The 13,899-nt window shown below is 47.6% G+C and overlaps 1 protein-coding gene across 3 annotated transcripts in view; it reads right to left on the reverse strand.

Moving 5' to 3' along the window:
* Positions 1 to 13,899, reverse strand: part of CUL2 (cullin 2) — a 92,772-nt gene that overhangs the window by 17,494 nt on the left and 61,379 nt on the right. For all 3 annotated transcript variants that reach the window (XM_056519483.1, XM_056519484.1, XM_056519482.1), the window contains 4 exons: positions 10,677 to 10,754; positions 6,893 to 6,959; positions 4,805 to 5,007; positions 3,009 to 3,110 (listed from right to left, as the gene is read on the reverse strand). In XM_056519483.1, the coding sequence (XP_056375458.1) occupies positions 3,009 to 3,110; positions 4,805 to 5,007; positions 6,893 to 6,959; positions 10,677 to 10,754 (450 nt within the window). The remainder of the gene's footprint in view (positions 1 to 3,008; positions 3,111 to 4,804; positions 5,008 to 6,892; positions 6,960 to 10,676; positions 10,755 to 13,899) is intronic.

Genomic DNA, 13,899 nt, shown 5'->3' on the forward strand with positions numbered 1-13,899 from the left:
AATATCACAGGTTCTCTTTAACTTCAAGATAACAGGTAACTCAGATGAAAACAATCCCACCAGTCAACTCAAGGTTAATAGTTGTACCAGGTCACCAGCTGGCTGCCCACTAAACTCTAGCCACGCTGAAACCACAGATGCTACTGGGTTAATCTGAAACCATATACAAACAGCTAAAATCTTCATATTACTGCGATCTGTACTCACTAAAAACCTTTGAAGTGTAGTCATATGAAACGGTTCACCATTTGCCAAATGTGTGATCACAGTTTATGCAGAAAAATATCACATGTTTATTTAAAAAGGATTGAGAGGGCTTAGCCCCCACTTCGGGAGGGGGTCGTGACGAGTCACTCCAGAGAAGAGCTGGGGCCCCTTACAGGAGATTGCAGAGGGCCCCAACGCTCAGCCCCCTGTGATCTAAAATAAAACTTATCCCATATCCTGCGAACAGGGGATACGTTTTTTTTTCATGAGATACAGTCATGGCTGTAAATGTTGGCACCCCTGAAATTTTTCTAGAAAATGAAGTATTTCTCACAGAAAAGGATTGCAGTAAGGCTGGGTTCACACCACATTTTGTACTTACGCCATTTCTGGGGGCTTTTTGACGTATGTTTGGGGTCATTGTCCTTCTGGAAGACCCAAGATCTCGGACACAAGCCCAGCTTTCTGACACTGGGCTGTACAGTGTGACCCAAAATCCATTGGTAATGCTCAGATTTTATGATGCCTTGCACACAATTAACGCACCCAGTGCCAGAGGCAGCAAAACAACCCCAAAACATCATTGAACCTCCACCATATTTCACTGTAGGTACTGTGTTCTTTTCTTTTGTAGGCCTCATTCCGTTTTCGGTAAACAGTAGAATGATGTGGTTTACAAAAAAGCTCTATCTTAATATCATCTGTCCACAAGACGTTTTTCCAGAAGGATTTTGGCTTACTCAAGTTCATTTTGGCAAAATGTAGTCTTGCTTTTTTATGTCTGTGTGTCAGCAGTGGGGTCCTCCTGGGTCTCCTGCCATATCGTTTCATTTCACTTAAATGTCGACGGATAGTTCGCGCTGACACTGATGTTCTTGGAGCCTGCAGGACAGCTTGAATATCTTTGGAACTTGTTTGGGGCTGCTTATCCACCATTCAGACTATCCTGCGTTGACACCTTTCATAAATTTTTCTCTTCCGTCCACGTCCAGGGAGATTAGCTACAGTGCCATGGGTTGCAAACTTCTTGATAATGTTGCGCACTCCTTTTTAGCTGCTTTCAGGTGTGATTTTTATATTGCCCACACCTGTTACTTGCCCCAGGTGAGTTTATAGGGGCTTGAAACAATCTTATTTTTCCACAATTTTGAAAGGGTGCCAATAATTTTGTCAAGACCATTTTTAGAGTTTGGTGTGACATTATGTCCTATTTGCTTTTTTTTTACCCCTTTTTTGGTTTAGTTTCAATACACACAAAGAGAATAAACATGGGTATAGCAAAACATGTGTTACTGCAATCCTTTTCTGTGTGAAATATTTCTTCTTGAAAAATTTCACTACTGTATAAAAAATAATAATAATTCTATAGTAACTTGCAGATTGCATCTGGTTGACAGATCTGTCTTTGCTTTTATTGGTTCACTCAAACGGAACAAAAAATATTTCTGTGTTAACGTATGCAAATGTATACACCCACGATTAGATCTGTCCATCACTGACTTGTCTGTGTTGACAGAAGGGAATTGTGCAGGAAGCTACGCTAGTCTGTCCATGACAAAACAATACAAATAAAAAAAAAAACTAACAAATCTTACAATATCAGTGGTAACTAACAATTTCCTGGTACACGCAGTGCACACAGGAAGCAGTAGATACCTTTTTTGATATACAAATGTTTATCGTATATACTCGAGTATAAGCCAAGGCCCCTAATTTCACCCCAAAAACCCAGGAAAAGTTATTGACTCGACTATAAGCCTAGGGTGGGAAATACATCATCCCCCCCTATCATCATCCAGACCCCCGAAATTAACACCCCCATCATCATCACCGTGTCATCATCCAGACCCCCGTCATTAACATCCCCATCATCACCCAGTCATCATCACCCCGTCATCATCCAGACCCCCGTCATTAACATCCCCATCATCACCCAGTCATCATCCAGACCCCCGTCATCATCACCCCAGTCATCATCCCCCCCTTCATCATCACCGCCTGTCAATCCCTTCATCAGTGGTCTTCAAGCTGCAGACCTCCAGATGTTGCAAAACTACAACTCCCAGCATGCCCGGACAGCCATCGGCTGTCCGGGCATGCTGGGAGTTGTAGTTTTGAAACATCTGTAGGTCCGCAGGTTTAAGACCACTGCAGCCTTCGTCATTATCCAGACCCCCCTTTAGTTTTCTACTCACCACCCCTGGGAAGGAAGGAAGGGTGAGCTGGTTTGGGCCATCTATGCTGCAGGGACCGTCCGGTGGGGAGGGTTAGTTGTTCCGGGCTGTCCATCTGCTGAGCACGGACGTCCCTGTGCGTCGTTGTCAAGGCAACGTCACTATGCCGGGGCCGGCCCGGAGCTGAGAAGAGGGCCTCCTGGTGAAAATGGACAGCTCGGAACAATTAACCCTCCCCACCGGACGGTCCCTGCAGCATAAATGGCCTGGACCAGCTCACCCTTCCTTCCCACCAAGGGGAGGCGAGTAGAAAACTAAAAGGGGGGTCTGGATGATGACGAAGGCCGCAGTGGTCTTCAACCTGCGGACCTCCAGATGTTTCAAAACTACAACTCCCAGCAACTGGGAGTTGTAGTTTTGCAACATTTGGAGGTCCGCAGGTTGAAGACCACTGAGAAAGGATTGACAACCGAGTATAAGCCGAGGGGGGCGTTTTCAGCACGAAAAATCATGCTGAAAAACTCGGCTTATACTCGAGTATATATGGTACTACAGACATATTCAATACACACTTGCTGTGAACCCAGCATTAGTAACCCAAGTGAGCAGGTGAAAGGTTACCCTAACCTGTGGTGTGTCCTTCTGCATTGGTGTTGTGATTTTAAATTTCGTCCTTTTACTGCTGAAGTTCATATTTAATGAAAATATTGATTCACCGTCCACATCTTCCTGCGGTAGAATAAAACAAAAGTTGTGAGATCCATGGCTTTTTCTATTTTGCAGTCAACATTAGAGCAGCATTACAGAAAAGACCCATAAAAATAAACCTAAAGATGGTATTGGTTGGCTTAAAATGACATAAGATCAGACCAGATCGATCTCATTCATGGAAGATAGGTCCCCAACGGAGATATTTAACAGTGGCTTGCTCCCTATTGAGAACACATGCTTGGCTGAGCCCAACGTGCATGTGTGTATGTAGAGGTAGGGAATAGCTGACGGCCAAACAAGCATTCAGCCTGTGTTTGGATACAATATGAAGAGCAGTGTATTTAAAGGGGTATTCCAGAAAAAAACACTTTTTTTTTATATATCAACTGGCTCCAGAAAGTTAAAACAGATTTGTAAATTACTTCTATTAACATTTTTTAATCCTTCCAGTAGTCATCAGCTGCTGAAGTTGAGTTGTTCTTTTCTGTCTGGCAACAGTGCTCTCTGCTGACATCTCTGCTTGTTTCAGGAACTGCACAGAGAAGAAGAGGTTTGCTATGGGGATTTGCCTCTACTCTGGACAGTTCCCGAGACACGTCATTAGAGAGCACTTAGACAGAAAAGAACAACTCAACTTCAGCAGCTCATAAGTACTGAAAGGATTAAGATTTTTTTATAGAAGTAATTTACAAATCTGTTTAACTTTCTGGAGCCAGTTGCAAGTTTTCTGGAGCAAGTTTTTTTCCTGGATAACCCCTTTAAAGATGGATGTATGCAGACTGTCCTGAGGTCTAAATATATAGATAAGCAAACACATCTAGGGCCTCAGGCTATACACACTGGATACTTGTCGACTATAAACTAATATGCTTGGAAACAAGTAGATAGTCTCCCTCGGGTAGTGGTTTTCAAACTGTAGACCTCGAGCAGTTGCAAAACTACAACTCCCAGAATGCCCAGACAGCCAGTGGCGGTCTGAGCATGCTGGGAGTTGTAGTTTTGCAACAGCTTGAGGTCTACAATTTGAATACCACTGCCCTAGGAGGAAGACATATATCAAGTAAGACTTAAAGGAGAACAACATCTTAAAGGGGTACTCCTTTGGATAGGGGATAAGATGCCTGATTGCGGGGGTCCCGCCGCTGGGGACCCCCATGATCTTCCACGCCGCACCCCGTTAGAATCAGTCCCCGGAGCGTGTTCGCTTCGGGTCTGAATACTGTCGATCATGGGGACGGAGCATAGTGACGTCACGGCTCCGCCCCCTCAATGCAAGCCTATGGGAGGGGGCATGACTTGCATTGAGGGGGCGGAGCGTGATGTCACACGGGGGCGTAGCTGTGACGTCACTATGCTCCGTCCTCATGGTCAAGATGGACTCGAGGACCTCCAGCGGTTCCGGAAGCCGCTAAAGGTGGGTGCTGCATGGTAAAACCCGGGGGTCCCGCCGATCTGACATCTTATCCCCTATCCTTTGGATAGGGGATAAGATGTCTAGGGGCGGAGTACCCCTTTAAGATGTTGTTCTCCTTGGACACAAGGGCCACCAAAGGTATTTGGTGGCTTCTCATTCCATTAAAGCCATAAATGTTTATAGGGAAGCCACGGAGAACAGATGTCACCGCGAATAGGGAAACCGAAAACTTGAAGCGCATAAGCTAATGGGCCCTGGAAGATAACAATGAACTTTCAGAGTTGATATGGCGGAAAACCTTGTCAGAATCGTGGTTTATCATTTTGACATCAAGTAGGGATTTGATGGTCTTGGTCAGCTCTTTCTCATTCATCTGAGTGCTGTCTTGTAGTTCCTTGTAGGTGACAGATTCACTGTTGTTGAAGGCAAGCAGGACGGCCATTTGGTATGTAGTGACCATAGCCACGTAGGGTTTCGATAAGTAGTTCATTTTTACTTCACCTGTGCAACAAAAGTCAGTGAAACGGAACATATAAAAGGGTATGAATATACTTTCACATGACGTGCCCGACAACCCATTTGAACGCATAACATCGCTCTTAAAACACAAGACTAGGACACATCCTTGGTGCACAGCTTTTCAGAAACTCCTCAAAACTTAGCATTGTAATTCTAGAGGGATTCCATAGAGCAGTTTTTCCTAACCAGGGTGCCTCCAGTCATTGCAAAACTACAACTCCCAGCATGCCCGGACAGCCGAAGGCTGTCCGGACATGCTGGAAGTTGTAGTTTTGCAACAGCTGGTGTCGCCTTAGAATATTTACAGCATGTACGTGACCGTGTGAGTGGTTTAGGTTGGGGAACAGTTGACATTTAAGCAAATAAATTAATAAAATTTTAAAATTTTTGCAGGATTCTATGAAATCTTTAAATGGGCACTGTCAGATACAAAAACTTTTGATATGTTGTAAAGCATGTATAACCAATAGGTTTTGCAATTGCTTTCATTAGAAAATTTCCAGTATTTCATACTGAAAAATCCAGTCAAACAACTGCCCCCCCCCTGCCTGCTTGGACACATACTAGTCCTGCTGTGTCCATGCGTCATCACCTATGTCATGGACACACTTCCTTGATTGACAGCAGTGAGCGCAGGGCTCAGAGCTGGAGGAAAAATCCTCCCACTCTCAGCTTGTGTCCCGCTACTGTCAGTGAGGACAAGCTGGGAGTTGTAGTTTTGCTAATGCTAGGGGAGATGTGAGCAGACAGCATACTGAGGGAGGGGGCGGAGACCTGCACAGTGAGGCCACGCCCCCTCCATTTGAGAGGAATTCAGACTAGTGAGCTAAATTTTAAGTGTAATAAAAAAATAAATAAAGGTTCTAGACACATAAAAATTAGATGTACATGGTCAGGATTAGGTACTGAGTGATATATAAAAAAAATAATAATAATTTTGTTAGGTCTGAGCTTTAAGTACAATTTGTTACATATATACATAGTAATGCAATAACATTTATAGCATGTAAAAGCTTTATAATAGGTTAAAAGTTAGTTAATGGGAGTTCTCTGGTCTATTCCAGTGCTCCCCAACCTGTAGTTCTCCAGTACAGCTTCCATCATGTGCCGACTAGTGAAGGATGTCAAGGCATAATGGGAGTTGTAGTTTTGCAACTGCTGCAGCCACAGGTTGGAGAACACTGGTCTATTCCAGGAATAGGCTATCAATGTGTGAGCTATGGGGCTCCAAACCACTGGAATCCTCCGCAATTAGAATGGGCCGTTGAGTTCAATGCAGTATGAAAAACAAGACAGCACCTATATTAGGCTGCTTTCACACTATAAAATTCATCCGTTTTTAAGGACCTTTTGATGTTCCGTTATGAAAAACCTGAAAATTGGCCATTAAACATCCGTTAGAAAATCCCATTATAGTCTATGGGATTTTTACATTATCCGCTTTAATCCGTTATAGTCCGTTATTAATAACAGACGTTATTTTGTGATGGGAGAATGCACTATTTCTCCCGTTACTATCTTCTGTCACAAAATAACGTCCGTTATTAATAACGGACTATAACAGATTAAAACGGATAATTTAAAAATCCCATAGACTATAATGGGATTTTCTAACGGACATATGGGATTTTCTAATGGATGTTTAATGGTCAATTTTCAGCGTTTTCATAACAGAACATGAAAGTGATCTTTAAAACGGATGAATTTTATAGTGTGAAAGCAGCCTTAAAGGGACTTCTAATGTTCAGAGCGGAACATCAGGTCAACAACTAGTAATGCACTAAAGAAAGATATTCAATTATCCCTATTAAAGTAGTAACATGTATATAGGTTATGCAAGAGTCTACACCAATAAACCATGTCTTACCTGTACACAAATAGTGCAACCATGTCAGCTTTCTGCCACTAAAATGTTGGTTGTAAAATAACTCAAACTGAAAAAGAGCAGAGAAAAAAAATGAATGGGTATGAACTTAATGAAACAAAGCCATTACAGTACCTAATATAAAGAGCATTTTAGCAAGTAACTTCTTGAGGTGTCCTAATGCTAAGCTATGATAGTATAAACAAAGACAATAGGGTAGATTTATAAAACAAAATGCATCCGAACTGGCAAACAATCCATGCACTAAGTTTATGATGTGTTTTAATACTTTTTATGCCTCACTAGACATGTTTGAAAGGGGATCTCCAGAATTTTTATAGCCTATTCTTAGGATAAGCCATCTATATATGACCAGTCAGGGTCTCAACCCCAGCTCCCCCTGCTGATCAGCTGACTAAGGGAACAATTGCGCTTGTGCTAGCAATACAGCCTGTATATTTCCTACCAGCCACAGCTATGTATACTGGGTAACAACTGTACCTGGTATTGTAGCTCATCCTATTAAAGGAGTTCTGTAGTGAAAAATAACTTAGATAAATTATAGATTGCGGGGGGTCCGAGCACTGGGAACTACCGCGATCTCCTGAGCAGGGTCCCAGCAGTCTGCTGCCGACCCCCACACAGAGATACATGAAGGGGGTGTATCGGCTGCGGCTTCCTGTTGGGGTCGGAACGGTCGCTTCTGGCAGACTGCGGTTGGACCCCAGTGATCAATAACTTATTCCCTATCCTTTGGATTGGGGATAAGTTATTTTTCGCTGCACTACTCCTTTAAATTCAATGAGACAAGCTGCAAGAACTGGCAGAGCCACTACCTAGTGTATGGATGGTGCCATGCCTGGAAAAGAGTGAAGAGGTCACAGTCCTGGAAATGGGATAGGAAGGATCACCAATCAAAAAAATCCTGGAGCACCTTTTATGTGCTATAAAAGGAGATTTTTTTGTACTATTATTAGTTATATAGTGGAGGAGCAGAACAGACTGTCGCCCCATCAGGCCCCCTGCCAGAACAGAAGTGCTCAACTGCCGCAGACCCATGGAAACAAGATCACAGGAAGGCCCGAAGTACACCCCACCAAAAAGGAGGGGAGGAAGGCTCTACACGTGCAGTGTGTCCATAGCATAAGTAACACTGACATGGTTACCTCACGATAGTAGTGGAGTACCAGGACTGCGGCCACGAAAAAAATCACAGACATCCAAATGTCCGGCAGTATGGAAAACAGGTGCAGCACCCAACAGCGTGTCACAATGATGCCCTTAGCAGACCAATGTTACACCTGTAGAAAGGGGAACTGAGAGTGCTGCTGTTGCTGCGAAGGTCCATAGAACCAGCAGGAAACGCCCACACCCCATCTCTCAATGGTGCAACACATCAGACAGTGTCTGGCTTACAGATATAAAGGTCCAATGAACCCACAGAGATCATGTTTACGGAACCTCACATTGAAAATGAGTAACCGGACTGCTGCTGCAGGAGAGGCAGGAATAGGGAAGGTGACCTGGAGAATTAGAAAACCATGCAGGCACAGTCCGGATAATTGGCATGGGGACTGTGGACACGCCAGATCCTGCACTAAGAACCCCACACTGCAAGCGGGTTACCAGCCCTCAGCCGTGAGAGCAGCAGGCATGTGGAGTGGGACCTGGGAAAGTAGGGAACCCTGCGAACCACTACGTGGTACACTGTATAAGGCCCATGGAGCAACATGGGGTCACGCGCTCAGATCCACAGCATGTATGAACTTCCGCCACGGTGCGGGGCATGTATGGTAGGTGACCCGACATAATAGGAACCCATGCAGACAACCATCTGGCTGACTGGTATAGGATTCCTGAAGGCACGGGGTCACTCCTTCGAACCCTCCCACAGAAAGCGGGATACTGGAGTGCTGCCGATCTGATGGGCGACCTGGTGAAACAGGAGACCATGCAGACGAATGTCTGGTTGACTGGCATCAGTCCAGTGTACCTGCAGGCACCCTCTTAAAGATTTCTCCCACCAGCAGAGAGTTACGGGAAACCCCAGCCATGCACACGGCCACCCGGAGGTGGGAGACCGACAACGGTCAATTACTGTGCCCCTTTGTCGACTTAGGAGCCATGGATAGAGTCCCCGTCACCCTGGGAGATGTGGGGAGGCTGAGAAGCCGTGGATTGTATCCAGTCGCACCGTATGGGTCCATAGTAAACAACAGGTAACTCCTTCAGACACCTCGCACTAGCAGTGGGGTACCGGAAAGCCAGCCGCTATGAGATTGGTGACCTGTGGAGAAGGGAATCATAGTGTATGCACATGACAAGAACCCTTCCCGATGGATGACCGGTGGATAAGAAAACCACTGCTCCGGATGCCCAGTACCCTCCCGGGAATAAAAGCTGCATGGCAGACTCCCTAGGCACAGGGGCATGGTAACAGGCAGTAGGGGAAAACAGGCAAAACTTGAATCCCCAGGGTCTTCCGAGGGAGCAGACATCCCTGGAAATGACCCACCACAGAGGGTCGCATAAGTTCTGCCTGTGGACAGGGGCTCAATTACATAGGTAAAAGGGCTGACGTGGAGTGATTGCAAGGATGGGAACTAATTTTAAAAGAAAACCAAGAAGTGGAAAGAAGACAGTGGAAAGAAGACAGTGTAAGCTGCGGCGGCAGAACAGCAGGGAAAGGAATGTCCCTGACTGCCGAAGCAGGGGAGGAGGGGCGGAGCCCCGACTCCCCCAGCTCATAGACAATGGCCGCCAGCTTATAGTGCAAGCTGCGGTGGCTAGGGCAGCAGGGAAAGAGAAAGAATGTCCCCAGGCTGCTAAGCGGGGTAGGAGTGAGGCCTCGACCCCTCCCAGTTCACAGACAGCGGCTGCTGGCGGTGGCAGAAACAGCGGGGAAGAAAAGTCCCCGGCTGCCAAGCGGGGAAGGAGGGCAGAGCGAAGTCTCGGCTCCCCCAGCACAGAGATGATGGCTGCCGGCTTGCAGCGTAAGCTGTGGCGTAAACAGCAGGGGAACAGGAAGGAAGGTCCCCGGCTGCCGAAGCGGGGGAGGAGGGTGGAGCTAAGCCCTGACTCCCACTGCTCAAAGACAGCAGCAACCGGCTTACAGTGTAAGCCGCCGCGGCGACAGCAGGGGAAAGGAAGAAATGTCTCCGACTGCCGATGCGGGGAGGAGGGCGGAGCTAAGTTAAAGACTGCGGCCGCGCTGCAGAAGAGGGGACTGGGGGCGGAGCCATGCTCCGTTTCGTTGCTCGACCATCGTGGCCGCTGGCAAAGTTTAAGTGCCGGGTGGTGGAGAGCAGTGCAGGGTTAAGTGCAACAACCCCAGCTGCCGAAGCAGTCGATTTAAGCACAGTAGAACTCCAGACCTATGTCTTGCCTCATACTGACACTAGCTAAAACTAATTACCTCACTTCCAGTGGGCGGGTATATCCTGCCAGGGAGGAGCTGACTTTTTTTCCCCTAGTGTCAGCGCCTCCTAGTGGCAAGAGCATAAACCCATCAATATCGGTGTCCCCCAATGAAGAGTGACCGAGAAATTGTAATATACTATTAACATGGTGGATGTATTTATATCTGTCCTAGTTGCATGGTACATAAGAAACTAATTACACCTTAGCGTCTGGCAATTTTGGTCGGTATTTTCTTAAAACCAGAAGTGGAACAGACAAACTATAACGAAAAGATTTGCAGCATTTTCTGTGATTTAAACCCATTTCTGGTTTTAACCTTAAATGCTGAGCAAATACTAACCTACGTGCCTTAGAATTTAGCACTTACCATCTGAACACTCTTTTCCAGTTCCTGAGGGATGGCAAATGTGGAGGATGGAGCCTGAGTCAACGGCCATGCACCAGCCTGAAGACATACAGAGGCAAAACAATTTTATGTAAACCGCAATACAGAACAGACATTAACTTGTGTTGTAACATACCGCTAAATGCTAGTCAATCATTTCATGTATTTGTGATTGGTGGGGATCCCCAAACATCCTGACAATGCAGGTGCCACATTACTGTTCCTGCCCGCTCCCTCCGCACAGCAGCACTACCACCCACCTGGCTTCATGAACGTGAATGCAGTAGTGTTGCAGTTCCCCAGTGAGGCTACATGCAAAGAAGGGGCAGCAATATTGAATCAGTGCTTTGTCCCCTTCATTATCAGGATTATGGGGATCTCAGAGGTTGGACGTCAGATTCCCACCATTCGTAAAGTGCAGAGATATTCCAGCCATATATCAGGTCTAGGGATGTGCTTTATATTATGGCAGCGTTTCCCAAGCAGGGTGCCTCCAGCTGTTGCAAAACTACAACTCCCAGCATGCCCGGACCGCCATTGGCTGTCCGGGCATGCTGGAAGTTGTAGTTTTGCAACAGCTGGAGGTACCCTACTTGGGAAACACTGTATTATGGATATACTCTTTTAAGAGGAACTGTAATGCCCATCTCTTACCCATTTTTCAGATCTGGCGTGGAGAGATGCAGGTCTATGCTGGGAGAGATGCAGGTCTATGCTGGGAGAGATGCCGGTCTATGCTGGGAGACATGCCGGTCTATGCTGGGAGACATGCCGGTCTATGCTGGGAGACATGCCGGTCTATGCTGGGAGACATGCCGGTCTATGCTGGGAGACATGCCGGTCTATGCTGGGAGACATGCCGGTCTATGCTGGGAGACATGCCGGTCTATGCTGGGAGACATGCCGGTCTATGCTGGGAGACATGCCGGTCTATGCTGGGAGACATGCCGGTCTATGCTGGGAGACATGCCGGTCTATGCTGGGAGACATGCCGGTCTATGCTGGGAGACATGCCGGTCTATGCTGGGAGACATGCCGGTCTATGCTGGGAGACATGCCGGTCTATGCTGGGAGACATGCCGGTCTATGCTGGGAGACATGCCGGTCTATGCTGGGAGACATGCCGGTCTATGCTGGGAGACATGCCGGTCTATGCTGGGAGACATGCCGGTCTATGCTGGGAGACATGCCGGTCTATGCTGGGAGACATGCCGGTCTATGCTGGGAGACATGCCGGTCTATGCTGGGAGACATGCCGGTCTATGCTGGGAGACATGCCGGTCTATGCTGGGAGACATGCCGGTCTATGCTGGGAGACATGCCGGTCTATGCTGGGAGACATGCCGGTCTATGCTGGGAGACATGCCGGTCTATGCTGGGAGACATGCCGGTCTATGCTGGGAGACATGCCGGTCTATGCTGGGAGACATGCCGGTCTATGCTGGGAGACATGCCGGTCTATGCTGGGAGACATGCCGGTCTATGCTGGGAGACATGCCGGTCTATGCTGGGAGACATGCCGGTCTATGCTGGGAGACATGCCGGTCTATGCTGGGAGACATGCCGGTCTATGCTGGGAGACATGCCGGTCTATGCTGGGAGACATGCCGGTCTATGCTGGGAGACATGCCGGTCTATGCTGGGAGACATGCCGGTCTATGCTGGGAGACATGCCGGTCTATGCTGGGAGACATGCCGGTCTATGCTGGGAGACATGCCGGTCTATGCTGGGAGACATGCCGGTCTATGCTGGGAGACATGCCGGTCTATGCTGGGAGACATGCCGGTCTATGCTGGGAGACATGCCGGTCTATGGTGGGAGACATGCCGGTCTATGGTGGGAGACATGCCGGTCTATGGTGGGAGACATGCCGGTCTATGGTGGGAGACATGCCGGTCTATGCTGGGAGACATGCCGGTCTATGCTGGGAGACATGCCGGTCTATGCTGGGAGACATGCCGGTCTATGCTGGGAGACATGCCGGTCTATGCTGGGAGACATGCCGGTCTATGCTGGGAGACATGCCGGTCTATGCTGGGAGACATGCCGGTCTATGCTGGGAGACATGCCGGTCTATGCTGGGAGACATGCCGGTCTATGCTGGGAGACATGCCGGTCTATGCTGGGAGACATGCCGGTCTATGCTGGGAGACATGCCGGTCTATGCTGGGAGACATGCCGGTCTATGCTGGGAGACATGCAGGTCTATGCTGGGAGACATGCAGGTCTATGCTGGGAGACATGCAGGTCTATGCTGGGAGACATGCCGGTCTATGCTGGGAGACATGCCGGTCTATGCTGGGAGACATGCCGGTCTATGCTGGGAGACATGCCGGTCTATGCTGGGAGAGATGCAGATCTACGCTGGGAGAGATGAAGGTCTATGCTGGGAGACATGCAGGTCTATGCTGGGAGACATGCCGGTCTATGCTGGGAGACATGCAGGTCTATGCATAGAGGCATGATAAAAATTGCGATAGGTGAGGGTCTGGGTGTTTAGACCAGATTACTACTTAAAAGGGGTATTCCAGGAAAAAACTTCAACTCAATATCAACTGGCTCCAGAAAGTTAAACAGATTTGTAAATTACTTCTATTAAAAAATCTTAATCCTTCGTGTAGTTATCAGCTGCTGAAGTTGAGTTGTCCTTTTCTTTCTGACCACAGTGCTCTGTGCTGACACCTCTGCCCTGTCTCGGGAACGGTCCAGTGCAGAAGTGGTTTCCGCACAATGAAGATAGAAAAGACGGCAACTCACTGGAAAATCGTGCGGCTTTATTCTCAAGACACAGCGGGTACAGCAGGTACACAATAGAGCAACGTTTCACTGATTGGCTTCTTCCGGGTCACTCAGTGAGCCGGAAGAAGCCAATCGGTGAAACGTTGCTCTATTGTGTACCTGCTGTACCCGCTGTGTCTTGAGAATAAAGCCGCACGATTTTCCAGTGAGTTGCCGTCTTTTCTATCTTCATTGTGCGATTACTGCTCTTTGGTCTGTCGGACGGAGCACCGCTGGAGGCGGGACTCAAGACAGTGCATATATTGTGCCCAGGACGTGGATAAGCATTCGTCTGACAGTCGCCTTGCTCATTAGCGGTATTAGTGCCAGCTCTACCTCTCTATTGCTTGCAGAAGTGGTTTCCTATGGGGATTTGCTCCTACCTTGGACAGTTCCTGAGACAGACAGAGATGTCAGCAGAGAGCA

This window comes from Hyla sarda, chromosome 5, assembly GCF_029499605.1.
Source record: "Hyla sarda isolate aHylSar1 chromosome 5, aHylSar1.hap1, whole genome shotgun sequence".
Classification (NCBI taxonomy): Eukaryota; Metazoa; Chordata; class Amphibia; order Anura; family Hylidae; genus Hyla; species Hyla sarda.